The 14,527-nt window shown below is 53.9% G+C and overlaps 3 protein-coding genes; 1 reads left to right on the top strand and 2 right to left on the bottom strand.

Moving 5' to 3' along the window:
* Positions 1-1,605: 1,605 nt before the first annotated feature.
* CHC_T00005055001 (hypothetical protein) lies at positions 1,606-3,359 on the top strand. XM_005716435.1 is given in 2 exon segments: positions 1,606-1,896; positions 1,897-3,359. 1 exon segment carries the CDS (start codon positions 1,606-1,608, stop codon positions 1,894-1,896), a length of 291 nt encoding a protein of 96 aa, XP_005716492.1. The 3' UTR covers positions 1,897-3,359.
* Positions 3,360-3,521: 162 nt separating this feature from the next.
* CHC_T00005054001 (hypothetical protein) lies at positions 3,522-4,652 on the bottom strand. The gene has a single exon (XM_005716434.1). It carries the CDS (start codon positions 4,650-4,652, stop codon positions 3,522-3,524), a length of 1,131 nt encoding a protein of 376 aa, XP_005716491.1.
* Positions 4,653-4,708: 56 nt separating this feature from the next.
* CHC_T00005053001 (hypothetical protein) lies at positions 4,709-5,272 on the bottom strand. The gene has a single exon (XM_005716433.1). It carries the CDS (start codon positions 5,270-5,272, stop codon positions 4,709-4,711), a length of 564 nt encoding a protein of 187 aa, XP_005716490.1.
* Between the last annotated feature and the right edge of the window lie 9,255 nt (positions 5,273-14,527).

Raw genomic sequence — 14,527 nt, 5'->3', positions numbered from 1 at the left:
CTGTGTATGTAGGGTTTGTATTTCCGATGCAGTGTCTCGTTTCGTGAGATATTGACGAATCATTACAGTGGCTACCGATCATTAATGCACACCGCTGTCAGGTACAAAAAAGGTGCAATACTCCTCGACTGCAATGCTCTATGATCGTTCTTTGCTGTACAATCAGCAGTCAATAGTGTTGAAAAAACAAGAAGACATTTATTACCTAATAATGATTCTAGACCCAGAGGTATTTACAGTGAATGATTACCCGAATGATTAAATCGCCCGAAACGGTAAATTCGCAACTGTTGCCCGCCTTCGCGTGGCGCAAGTGGTCAGTACCTTTGTATTGGGGAAAACAAGCAATCTGCTTGCAAGATGAAGGTCTCCCGAAATCTTGCGGAGCCTTGAGCCAAACATTCTTCATTGGTTAAGCCACTCGAGAAGAAGTAACACATACTGGTGTGATGACTGAATAGTATAACTGAGAGTATAACTGAGAGAAAGAAGTGGGAGAACAGGTGATGAATTGAGGAGAGAGAAGAAGGCATTGAACGCCCGAGTACCACTCCTTGTACAGCCCTTTTTCGGCTGTGCCCAATTCCTTCTCATCTGCAACATTGTTACTCGCAAGAAAAATAGAAAACACCAAGTCGCAATTTTCAGTTGTCCTAGCAGTCGCGAAACCCCTTTAAGTTGAAAGGCAATTCAAAATAGTGAGAAGGTAAAGTTGAGACGACATCCCAATCTTAATCGCTGCCATCCAACTAAAAAGTATATTTTGAGCGATTCACAGTACGGTATCCCTTGCCGTTCTAAAGTGAAAAGATGATCAGACATGAAATTAGAAGATATCGGAAACTGTAGCGGCCCGTTTCTCCAACAATAAAAACAGGGGAATCTCATCCTTGCTTTCGGTGAGTTTTTGAGTGGGATGAAGCTTTTTTATTGTTAAAATTGAGAGAGCAGTGTGTGAATGAAATGCGAGAGAAGATCGATATCTTCACAATCGTTTTCATGGTAAGAAGAAAGAAAGGATTAAACAGAAACATTGCCTGCATCTGCATTTATGCGTATGAGGGACTCCGTGCAGATGCACGGAGTCCCTCATACGCATAAATGCTTTTTGCTACCTTGTTCAGACTTTACTGAACCAGTCGAAAGAAAGAGCACTACTTTGTCCTTCATAATGAGCGCGACGGCGGGAAGCCATTGCTTAGAGGAACGGGTAGTCCTACACATACGGAGACGCATGCCACATACGGAGACGCATGCCACGAAGGAGAGCACGAAATGGATGGACGATGGGCTTTAGTAGAAATGCAAACTCACATACGGTATCGTTCAGATGTAGGATGAAGAAGGAAAAACGGATTGAACAGGCGTTCAGAAGGGAGAGACGCTGTTGAACACATAACCAAATGTAGAACCTGAACAGTGCCACAAGTAAAGCCAAAAAAACGGTTCGGGATTAGTAGTTAAAATTCTAAAACTTTTGTAGATGATTTTATGCAGAAATTAGTCGTTGCGAAAACGGCCACACAGGGTGATGACGTGCAGAAAAACCCAAATTTGAACAGCATGGGAACAGTCGTTGACAGGCATCAGTCGAACTGAAGGCGCATGGTCGGGGGTATGCTCATCCAGCAATGCTGTCCCATGGCACCCTCCAAATACAGCCTCCTGTTTTCTGGGGACCACAGCATGTTATTTCTCCAGCAACCTTGTTCCCTTCCATACAAGCTCCCCCTCACTTTTTGCACACAACACTTAAGACAACCCGAACCCCCGCTCGCACTATTCACTTCGCCTGCTTCTCTGCGACAACTTTTCACCTCATACCAACTCCCTTCCCGAGGTGCGTTCTCGTTTGCTGAGTCCGGGACGAGTTGGATTGACATTTCTGCATCATAATTGCGAAGTACCCACTCATTTTGATACTTGGATACACGGACTGCCGTTCACACTTTTGCGACCTCCTATCACAGTATGAAGCGTTCTTCTTCAAAGCTCATCGGCAAGGCGAGCTCCATGCGCAATTTGAACAAGCTGGGGTACAAGTTCGGGTTCGACCTCCACATCGAGTCTGTGGACAAGATTATAGCGTCAAGTGATGTTGTCGTTACCTGGGAACGGGGAGCCAAGGTTCTGTCAACGAAGGCTGCAAAAATTGACAGGTCCTCTCGCATCGCTCATTTCGGAGGCGAAGTTCTTTCACAAGAAGTCACCCTCTTCAAGAAGAAGAAGGAGGGCTCCAACTTCGAAGACAAAGTCTACAGGCTTGCCGTTCGTCAGAACTCTCAGCGTGGTAAGATTATCGGTAAGATTGAGCTCAATTTTGCCGATTATGTTGAGATTCCGTCATACTCGAAGCGCGTGGGCGCCCCGCTTTCCTCTGGTGGCCGTATCGTCATGCGCGTCGTTTCCACGTTTCTCGCAGAGGCAAAAAATAGGAAAACCTCTCGCGGCACAGCCTCCTTAGGCTCTCACGATCCGGGATCAGATGGCCAGTCATCTACAGTCGGAGATGACGACGAAAGGTCGGAAATCGATGCCGGTGATTCTCTGGACGACATCGGTGTTGACGATGCTACTCTTAACGTGCAACCACCGCAACCTAAATTGCAGCAATACTTGAGAAAACCCTCGATTCGTAATCGTCAAGGGAATACACCCGCTCCTGAAGACCCTGTACAGAAGCCAAAGATACAGCGCAAGCCATCTGCGTCACCGAGAACCGCGTTTTCAGGGACTGACTCGTCACTTGGAACCTCACACAGCAGTCGTTTTAGAAGTACTGAGACGGACGTCGGTGCCACTAACACGGCAGGACCATCACGGGTTGAGTTTGACAAGCTGCGTAGGGAAAATCGAGCGCTCAGGCGACAGAACGATGACCTTCTTCAAGACAAGGAATCGCTTGAACGGGAGCTAGAGGACAGCCGGTATGGAGAAGACGCAGAATCTCTTAAAAAACTGATGGCAGAAAACACAGCTCTGAGACGAGATGTAGGAGATCTGGAGGTAAAGCTTTCAAGGGAGCCCGTCTATTCAGATGTCGTGCGTGATTTGCGAGAGGCGAAAATGGCACTTGCTATTCTAACTTTGGAGAAGGATGAGCTTCACCAGCAATTGCGAAAGCTGAGGAGGGGTTAAGCAGTGACAGAACGGTGTTCCTGCCAGTGAGCGGTCAGGAAGCCGGTCGGGGAGTACTGCCACTGCAGATGCGACTTATTTGGCCCCATGAAAGGGGGCCTTCATGCTTGGTAGATATAACTTGAAGATGGTTGGGGTTCGGTTGACTACTAGTTCGACTTACGTGTGTAGCACGTTAACTACAGCATCCCAGACATATATAAACGTGGAAATGACTTTTTGAACAACGAGAAAACGTTGCATCATCTTCGTTTATTGTGGGAGGGCAGACGACCAGGATTGCCCCCGAAATAATATCTACCTACGGTACTGTACATAGGCAAATCTCGCTCCGAGTTGATATAAATACAGACACAACATCGAACTCTCGAGGGCAGAAAACCTTACCAGCTGCTTCCGCCACCGCCACCGCCAGCACTGCTGCCACCTCCAAAAGCGAAAGAACTGCCATCAGCTCCCGACCGCCGCGCCTCAGTGACAGCAGCCGGATCCAACCGCGTCAATTCCGGACTTGTAGTCATGGGCGTTTGATCGCGTCGACGTGAGTTCCAGTCGTTCATCATGTCGAGTGTGATAAAATCGCTGTAGTAATGCTGAGCCCTTCGCATGCGAAAGTTATACTCCGGTTCATAAACATCCCAGCCACTGGGTTGACCGTTGTTCGTTCGGGCCTCGACTGTTTCCGGCTCCAGGACCGATTGCCTGCAGATAGGACACTGTGAGTTAGTTTGCTGTGGAGTAGAAAACCATTGTAAAATGCATCTCTCGTGGAACTTATGCCCGCACGGAAGAATCTTGACAGCATCTTCCCCCTCACTCGTGACGTCTTGCTCCATGGTGCCCGTGCCTGCGTTCGCAGTACGAAGGCCATTTCCGGCTGAAACAGACTTGACATTATGCTCAGAGCTCCCCACGTTAGTCGACTTCGGCCCGTTCGTATCAATTTCCACAAGCGGCTGGGCTTCCTCTTCTTCCGTGTCCTCGTTATCCTCATCTCTCGACTGCTTAAAGTCATTCAGACAAATAGGACAACTGGTGACAACGAACTGGTTGTTCTCCGCACAAGCGCGGTCCTTATCGATGTTCTCGAGTGCCTCCTTACATCGCTTAAACTTCTGATTTCTGCGGGCGTTCCTAGCAATCAAAGCGAGAAAGCCCGCCCCAAAGAACATGGGCAGAAAGATGGACCCCGATGAGTTTTCCTCCACTGGCTGAACCTCCATGCCGCTAACAATATTGCCGATGGCGTGCACGCCGTCCACTATGGCCTGCCCGTACTCGCCTTTCCTCAACTTGGGCTTCATAATGCCCATGATGAGCGGAACCATGTCCGTCCTCAACACATGCTTGACTCCCCTGCCCACAGACAGACCCATGACGTGATCACGCAAGGACAAGAACAAGACGACGCCGTTCTGACACTTGACGTCGCCGACGCCCCAACGATCGTGTAAGTCCTTTGCAAACTCAAAGGCGCGGTTCTCCTTTGAGCCAAGGCAGAGGCCGCAGTCCATCTTTTCGACGACGGCGACTGCGAGCTGGGCACCGGCCAGGTCAGAGTGGGCGCAAGTTAGCTTTGTATAGCCGTGGGTGCCATCGTGGATGAAGTTAATGAAGCCGTCGATGGTGTCGGCGTCGGACAGCGAAAGAAGGCCGTCGGGGTCGCACACGGACGAATGCAAGCCGCCACGGCCGCATAGACCCGCGGGGTCGTCTTGGGGGTTCGGGAGCTCTGTCGACTTCCATGAGGTGGCCGAGGTGTGCAGCAGGTGCAGGAGAAGCAGGAGGAGGAGGAGAAAGGGGCGCGCAGACGCCATGGTGGGGGGGGGGATTTAGGGGAAGGGAAGCTAGGGAAAGCGGTGGGCGTTGTTAGAGTGGGTATGTGGGTTGAGAGAGGGAGGGAGGACGGAACGTTGGTGTTGACCAAGGGGGAAAGAAGGGGACGAAGTGAAGTCGGAAAAGAAGTTGACGGACTGGTTGGGGAAAAGTAGTTTGCAGTACAGGGGTCGAGGTTGGCAAGGGCTGCCCCGCTGTGGCAACTGTGTTCGCTGGCGACGTGTACACGTATCAGGCAGCGAAGATACTGTAAATGCCTCAAAATCATCACCCTCACCGACAACCATCTAACCAACATCTACTGTCCATCTAAACCAACCCACAACTCATCCCACACCGAGTAAAATACACCCGATGCCCAACCATTGCTCCACAATAAAATACCTCTCCCCACCATCCGCCCCACGACCACCTCCTCGCCCCGCAACCGCCTGCAAACCGCCCCCTAGCTGCGCCTAGTTGACGTAATGATTGATCCCATATCCATGCGGCAAGATGAACTTCTGCACCATCCCTGCATGGTGCATGCCCCTCCCATATTCCCCGGGACTAAACTTCCCGGGGATGCCCCCGACAAACTTGGGCTTCATGAACTGCCCCACGGCGTCCAGCCCCGGCCCGTCCTTGAGCGCCTTCCCGTACACGTCCGTATAAACCCCCCTCTAAACCTGTCTCCTAACCCACACCGCCCCGCGTTCACCTTCAGCCGCCTGACCCGCACCGTCCGCTTGAGCGCGAGGTTGAGCAAGAACACCCAGATCCTGTACCGGTCGCCGAGCCACACCGTCGCCCGGTCTGCCATCGACGTTATCCCGGTGATCGGGTTCTGCACGTCTAACGTCAGCTCGCCACCCCTCTCCGTCGTGGCGCACGGCGTGCTGCACACTCACTCCTCGTACGTCCCCGCGCGCGCCGGGTAGTTATTCTGAATCCGCCCGTCCAGCACGCGCACGTTCACCACGTTGATCGTTCGCAACGCCCGCGCTTACGGCTTGTGCCGCCGCTGCGCCCGCGCCAGCGACGCACCTCCACGCGTCAGCGCCATCATCTCTTCCTCCCGCCCATGCTTGCACGTCGCTAGAAACCCGAAGTCTCCCTTGCAACTCTGCTCCGCAAGCAGCTCGCCAAACCCCTTCTGCTTAATTCGCGCATGGCGGCGCACGCGGGCGAGGCGCCGAATCCGCGCCGCACGGGCAGCCGCCGCGCGCCCTGCGAGAGGCAGAGCGACAGGGCGCGGAGAAGGGCGGGGAGGAAGGCGGGTGAGGTCATGGCAGCGAGCTGTGTGGGGCCGGGCGGGGACGAGCTGAAGAAGGTAGACGCGGCAAAAAGGCGGGTTCAGAATCGCGTGACCGCGCGTCACTGTATGTCATCCTAGTGGGCACTGGGAGCCCTCTGATTGGTGCCCGACGGCTACGATTTGAGGCCGTGAGGGGTGCGGGGAACCGTTCTTGTGCACACGCTTCTGTATACAGAAGCGTGTGCACAGAAAAGTTTGAGTGAGCGCTGTAGTCCCCAAAATGCGAAATCGCCTATAAGCGATTTCGCATTTTGGGGACTACAGCGCTTTTCTGTTCGGCCAAGGTTGGGCACCCCCCCCCAAAAAATGAGCTGCAATCGACGTGGTGGGGCCGCCGTCATCTGATTGGCTACATGATGCCAGCAAGGTGGGGCACCCCTTTCTGGTCCATCATGTATGAAACCAATTAGTATGATATGCACCCAATTTACCGTGCGGTAGAATGTCGCCTCGCCAGCCTTTTGAGGCATTTATGTGGGAAATTATGGTATGACGGTGACGCATACAGGACGAATAAAATGCACCACAACGCAATTAATCGCACGAATCATGCACCCCGTGGATCAATGGATTGACAGAAGCCACAATGAGGATACGTCACGTCAGAAGTAGAGGGAATGTGGGAAATTATGGTATGAAGGTGACGCATACAGGACGAATAAAATGCACCTCAACGCAATTAATGTAATGCACAACAACGGGAGCATTTTAATAATCTCAGCTGTCAACATGCAGTGCATCCTCTCCTAAAAATGCTTCGATAGTGCAAAACATTACGTGAGGAGAGGACAAAGCACCTGGCTGAAGTAGTATAAATAAGGGAAGAGTCGAGGCAGACTAGCTGCCAAGACAAGCGAAAAACAAAAACGAAGCCACGACAATGAAAAGCGCGATTCCCCTCATTCGCCCGGTCCTGCCGGTTAACCTTTATTGTTCCCTCCTTTCCTTTTATTTTTTGCGACAGTCTAGACTTTAAGCTTAATAGTTTTCTTTGCAGAAGAAAAAAACAACCTCAAGGATCTTGGAATTGTTCAACGTTTTGGAATCGCCACGAGAGTGGTCTCCCTACCTCTTCTTTGATATTAACGCACTACAGTTTATCAATTAAGAGGTATAGCCATCATCCTTTTAAGGATAACTCTCACCGAAAAAATACAAGTATAAGTTCTTTGTTTTTTCGCTACCTTTAATATAGGAATCGAGTTGCCTAACTAATTTCTATCCTAGTGGTATTAAATTCAGAAACAATGAGTAAACTCGGGGCACCGACCGCCCTTGCAGAAGACCCAGAAGATCCCACCCTTGGCGCACTGTCTCTACCCCGCACACCTGAGGTAAATTGGGAAAGCGACGAGGAGAACTCCGTCTCCGTACTGGACCTCGTCGAAGAAGAAGATACCCCGGCAGACCAACCGAGGCCGGAGGACAAGGTTTTTGGAGAGGAAGCGGAAATTGACGCACTAGGGGCGGGACAAAATTTACACGTGGACAACGCTGTTCGTATTTTTAATCAAATTAAGTCTCGTTCCACTGTAGTGAAGGTACCATTATCTACGCTACCTGAATTCGTCAATCGAACGCTGTACCGCGTGGCTACGACGCGCATCCAGAAAACGAAGCCCCCTTCTCACTCGCTCACGTTCCGCGTGTGCCAGGTCACCGTTACCGGTACCCATCAGCTAGGTCAGCACCAGGGTGGCAAGAGGCACCTCGCACGCGAAGCTCGCTATAAACGCGAGAGCGAGGACCACTACTGCGCTACCTGCGAGAGGTTTTTTCCCTCCGCGCACGACTTGGCGTCCCACTTCATTGGCGCCAACCACCGCCGTCGAGTCTTATATTTGCGCGAGCGTAAAATAACGCGCAGTAATTAGATTTTTTAGTAACAAAAATTTTTTGGTTCATTTTCCAAAACCCTCCCCGAAAATTGAAACACAAGTTTAAAAAACTTTTCCGAAAACATTTTTTGCTGTTTTTTGAAAAGTCGAATTACAGTTTGTTGTATCCTACTGCAATTGCCCCCCCTACGTGGTACACTACACTCTCCACACACACCTCCCACACGTGTGGACTCTAACACGTGTGGAAATTGAACACGTTTGGCAGGTGTTCTTCGCGCACAAAATCGGATACGTGTCACACATTGCACTAGGTGTGGAAATTGCACACGTGTTTACTACTGTACTAGCTGTGAGCGTTGCACACCTGTACGCGTATTCAGCTGGAATTAGTGTGAGCCATAAAAAAGTCAAAATTTCAGTATAATTGTAAGGTTGCAGAAAGCATATTTTTCTAAGGCTAAAGTAACTTACTTAATTACTTACTGGAGACTTTAACTCACCAAACACTATGGATAACGGAATTGACGAGGCAGCTATAGAGACCATCACCAAGGAACTTAAAACGTATACACCACCATCTCCAGTTCACAATGATATCATTTCAGTTATTACGCTACACATTACTCGCGCAAGATCTGATAATATTTTGGACACAGAACTAGTAGAAAGATTACGTGAAGACCTCCCTGTTGAAACTCTATATTCCTTCGAAGTACTGAAGGGCACCACGTTCGTTTTCAGAATCATCCGTGAGTTCTTACGTGCAGAAGGTGTAGAGTATATCAGACATCCCGCAACTGACCGCATCTCATGGGGATTAGTAAAAATGTTGTACTCAGACTCAGACGACATCAATTTTGCTTACGAAAGGCTTGTTCAACACAAGAAAAGTAGCCGAGCATGTATGCCTACTAACAAGGAAATTGAATGTCAAGCCGGCCCACCAGTACAAGTTTATCCCCCTGTGAGACGTGACTCCGAAGCAAGAGCCGCTCACAACATGGCATTGCGATTCAAGAACCAGGATAAATGCACCGGAAAACTGGGTGAGGACCTCACGGAACACATCAATAACTATATTGATGCCGCCCAGGACTACAACCTTGACCAAACCAACAAACTTGCCTTTTTCCACAACATATTCGATGGAGAAGCTAAGAGATTCTATCGGGAGAAGGTGAGAGACAGGTGTGAAAATTTTGGTCAGGCATGCCAAGTTATGCAAGACGAATACAACAGCATAACTCGGCAGAACAGAATCAGGAAGTACGTCCAGAGCCTGAGAATTCAATCTTTGATGCATGCCAAGAAGCTCAACACCGCAGAAGCTTTGGAAGAGTTACGTGAGATCATTGTGGGATAACTCCTCTCCGCCCTGGGTTGGGTGAGAGGCGGAGGCTATAGCGAGGGAGCACGCGGCGTGGACGCGACGCGCTAATTGAACCGATTGGACGAGCTCGCGAAAAGGGAGTGGCTCACTGGCCGGTTACGCGCAGTCGCCCCGTGGTGCGAGAACGGGAGCGACCGGTAACGGGATAGAAGCCAGCGCGCGCGACAGACAACCGAAAACGGACGTACGTAGGCGCGAAAGGGACGGGGGCGAGCTTGCCCCAGTTTACCGGTAGGGACGGGTGTCAGGTCTTAACCCCTCAGAGGGACGCCTCGGACACCTGTCCCAGTACAGTAGTACAGTACCTGTCGCCTAGTGCGTGCCGGGTACTGTACACAATTAAAAAGCTAGCGCCATAATTACTACTACCGCACGGACGCTGCTACTACACGTGTGCATTACTGTACACGCGTGTTGCTTACAGACTACCGCACGGACGACACGTGTGCTAACGCGCACACGTAACAGGCGTAGACTACCGCACGGACGACACGTGTGCTACGGTACACGTGCGCCACGCCACGGCCGGTTAGTCAACGCGCGCGCTCCGTACACGTGGGCACACCCGCCCACGTGTGCACCGTGCACGGCCGCACGGTTAATATCCTCTCCGCGCGCGACACGGTCGTTATACTACAGACCCCCTTCCTTAGCTTTCGCTACGTCCCCGAAGCGACCACTTCTCCGACCACACGGCTCCTTTGCGGTCTCTCTTCTTTCCTCCGCGCGCGATGCGAAGTCCAAAGCGCGTGCGTGCGGGCGGACTTTTCTCCCGCCTCGACTCCGAGCTGGCGGTCGATACGCCAGCTGTCCCGTCCGAATCGGTAAGCGCGTCGTCCAATTTCCCTCCTGCGAGACGCTCCGAAACCCCCGACTCCCTCCTAACACTCCCCCGAAATTCCCAACTCCTCCACCCGCGACGACTTTTCCGTACAGTACCTCCTCCGGAGACCGAGAACGAACGGTCACGACGAAGTCAGCGCCGCGCGCCCATACGGTCCGCCGTCGAGCCCTGGTCGGGCTCCGGCGTCGAGCCGATCGGCCCATGCGGTACACCCATGGCGAAGCCAACGCGGCGAGGCTCCGCGGGCCACCGAGTTGGCCGAGTCCGCGTTCGCGCGGATTAATTCGTCTGATGCGGTGCGCGTGCCCACGGCGTACAGTGCGCGACCCAAAGTCCTCGCCGCCGCCCCCCGCCGGGCTGGACGGGGGCCGACACTGGCGCCCGGGCGGTTCTTCACCGCCCCAGCGCACCAGCGCACTTGGACAACAGCGCGCGCAAGTTCCGTACGGTTGGTTTGGGATGAGAATCCCCGTCTTCGCACTCCTGCCCCGAAGGGCTGGCCAATTTTCATAAATCCGCCCTTGTTTTCCGTCCTTTGCGGCCGAAGTCGGCCACAGAAGGGCACGGATACGTGCGCCAGAACTTCCCTCGTGCGCTCGCAGCGATTCGCGCGCATCAACCGATCGGAATGTCCCTTTTCTGAGACCTGTCTCCTAAAGCGTCATTTGCAAACTGAAAGAAACCAAAAGAAACCGAAAGAAACGGGAAGAAACCGATTTGGTTTCCAAATATGTCCGAATGCGGTTTTCCTGAGGCGACACTACCGGACGCGGAATGCTCCCAGGAGTGCGATGCCGTTGTCAGAAACGGGCTACGAATTTTTCCCGCAGCGTGGGAGGGAAAAACGTAGCCCAAATCGCGACTAAATTAAAAAGCCGGCGAACGTGATACATCTCAATACAAAGTACCGGTTCCCGCTACAGTTCTCCATTTCCATAGGCGCGTGCGAGCGCGATCATCAGAACGGTGCGGTCAGGCGTGGCTGATAGCTATCCGCGTGGACGCTTGGGAGAACTTCGGATTGTGGACCACCCTCCCGGAGGGTTGGCCAATTTTGGAAGCATCTGCATCCATTTGCGCGGGATCCATCCGGTACGAGCTGCCTTGCGGTGCGCAGTCACACGCGACTGGCTGCCGGGGCTGCATAGCACGTGCGCGGCTTGCTTTCCCGAGAGGCTTTTGCGCGAGCGAGCGTCCGAGCGGTGCGACCGAGAGCGGCCGAAACTTGCGGTACGCATGCACGCTTGATCCTTGTTGGCGCGAGCGCCAATACCGGTCGATAAACGGCTGCGGAAGCCCATCGGCGGGCTCGTAGGTATCGTCCGAATCTGTATATCTATACCACCGGACCTTGTAGTCGATCCCGCCACGCGTAGCACGGTGTCCGACAATGCGGTCAACGACGTCCTCCGCTCTTGGCGTTGCGGCTTGTCCGTCCGATTCGGTCGATGGGGCGGGGGTGACGGTACTCCCCTGCCCGCGCGGCATCTTCGTAACGCGGTCGATGCTCACGCGATTTTCCACGCCGTCCTGTTCAATGAGGACCGTGGTGTCCGTAGCGGAGCGCACGCAAAACGGACCCTCTGTCTTCGGTAGTAGTCTGACAGAGAGCTCGTCCGTTCCGGCCGTACCTTGCGCACGCGTGCAGCGCTCGACTCTTGTCAACGGGCGGGGCGGGCGATCGACGTAGACAAAATCGCCCGCCACAATGACCGGACGGAAGCGGACCTTCTTGTCAAAATCTTCCTTGTACTGCTTTTGCGATGCGGTTAATTTCGTCCGAGCGCGGTCGAGAGCGTCGCGAAGCCTGCGCAGCGTAACGCGCTTGTACTGCACCGGGGTCCGCGGGTCCTCTGGATGGGTCCCCGCGTCCTGCGGCACAGTACCGGGGAGGATTAAACCGGACGGTGGCCGGGTTAACGCCAAATCGAACGGAGTCGTCTCCGTCGACCGGTGGACCTGCGTATTGTACGCGAAGGTCAGCGGCTGCACGTAGTCGTCCCAAGCGCACTGGTGCTCCTCCACGTAGTGCCGGAGGCGCTGCACCAGCGTACGATTGAACCGTTCGGTCTGCCCATTCGGCTGGGGGTGCTAGGCCGTCGTGAGATAATGCCGCACCCCCAGGAGGGCCCATACCCCGTCGAAGAATTTCGCAACGAACTGAGGGCCATTGTCGGTTAGTACGTAGCGCGGCGCTCCGTAAACGTAGACCCAGTGGTCCAAAAACGGGTTTTCGACGACCGAAGCGGTTGTGGTCCGAAGCGGGATACTGCGCATTAGCTTGGAGAACCGATCGGTAATTACCAACACGTGTCGGTTTCCGTGCGCAGTCTTGGGCAGGGGCCCCAGGAGGTCCATCGCGACAAACTCCAAGGGGCCCGCCGCGGGGAACAGCTTGAGATCCTTTTGGTTCTTGACAAGCGTCCCGCGGGTCGCAGCACACGAGGTGCAATTCCGTACGGTCGAAAACGCGTCGCTGGCCATGTGTGGCCAGTAGTACTCCCTGCGAAGGATGTAGTACATACGCGTCGCTCTATGGTGGCCTGCCAACCTCGGATGGTGTGCCAGGTACAGTACCCGGGGACGCGACCGAGTCGGCACCACGCGCTGCAGGGTCTCGTCCAGCGGGGACGTCCTTACGAGAAATCCGTAACGGTCGATGTCGAACTTCGCGTTCGGCGTCCCGACGGTTTCCGCGGCGAAGCGACAGAATGCGTCCTCAGCTTGTTCGCGTAGAAATTCCTCAACCGAGATGGACGCAGCGTCGCGTTCCTCGGGAGTTATCGCGAGCGCGTGACAACAGTCCGGACAGTCTTGCGGCGGGTCCCAGTGCACCTTGTCCAGGAGGGCCTCGCTGCCCTCATCGTACTGGACCGCGAAGCACGGGACCACATCATCGACCGGTTCGGTGTCTCCTCCATCGGTACGTAAGCGCGATACGCCGTCCGCGAGTTGGTGCTTGACGCCTGGGCGGTATTGTACCTCGTAGTCGTACTCCGCCAAGCGCAGGCGCCATCGAGCGAGCCGACCGGAACTGTCTGCTAAATTGAGGACCCAGCGTAGGGCCTCGTGATCCGTGCGGAGGTTGAACGCGCTTCCGTATAGGTACGGCCGTAGGGTGAGGATGCTCCACACTACGGCCAAGCATTCCTTTTCGGTCGTCGTATAATTGCGCTCCGCGTCGATCAACGCGCGGCTCAAATATCCGATCGGTCGGGTACCTCCATCGGGTTGCTCCTGTAGAAGGGCGCAACCCACTTGGTGTCCGCGCGCGTCGGTGTCCAGAGTATATTTCCGTCCGTAGCGGGGCAGCGTGAGGATTGGCGGCGACACGAGGCGCCGCTTCAATTCCTCAAACGCCGCGTATTCCGCATCGGTTAAGATCTCGAACTCGTAGGGCTGATTCTTGCCGGTCTTCTTATTCAGCGGCGCGGCGATCTTCGCGAATCTTTGCACAAACTGTCGGTAAACGTTGCACATCCCGAGAAAGGATCGCAGTTCCGTTTGGTTCGTAGGCGCGCGCGCGCGCTCGATCGCGATGACGTTGCGTCGCTCCACCTCCAACCGTCCCGTACGGATGACGTGCCCGAGATGGGTTACCGAGGTGTCGAAAAACGCGCACTTCACCAATTTTAGCGACACGCCCGCGGTATGTAGGAGCCGTAGTACCTCGCGCACGTGCGCCATATGTTCCGTAACCGTTACGAACCGTTACGGTTCGCGAGTAGACGATGACGTCATCGAGGTAGACCAGCGCGGTCTCCCATTTCACGCGGGACAGGATGATGTCGACCGCTCTTTGAAATGTCGCGGGCGCGTTTTTGAGACCGAACGGCATGCGTAGAAAGCGGTAGAGGCCCGAATGCGACGCGAACGTAGTTTTATCGCGGTCCTCCTCGGCGATCTCCACCTGCCAATACCCGCTATTACAGTCTAGCGTGGTAAAGACAGTGGCATCGCCGAGCGAGTCGATACATTCGTCCATGCGCGGTAGTGGGTAGGAGTCGCGAACCGTGACGGCGTTTAGCTTGCGATAGTCCACGCAGAACCGCATGGACCCGTCCTTTTAGGGACGAAGACCACGGGGCTCGCCCACTCGGCCGATGTCGGTTCGATGACTCCCGCGCGCAGCATGCGGTCGATTTCCTTCTTCTCCTTCTCGCGCGCAATGGGTCCGGCCC

Source organism: Chondrus crispus, genomic scaffold, assembly GCF_000350225.1.
Source record: "Chondrus crispus Stackhouse genomic scaffold, scaffold_268, whole genome shotgun sequence".
NCBI classification, from domain to species: Eukaryota; Rhodophyta; class Florideophyceae; order Gigartinales; family Gigartinaceae; genus Chondrus; species Chondrus crispus.
The sequence above is the reverse complement of the archived record's forward strand: the minus strand, read 5'-3'. Positions and strand labels throughout refer to the sequence as shown.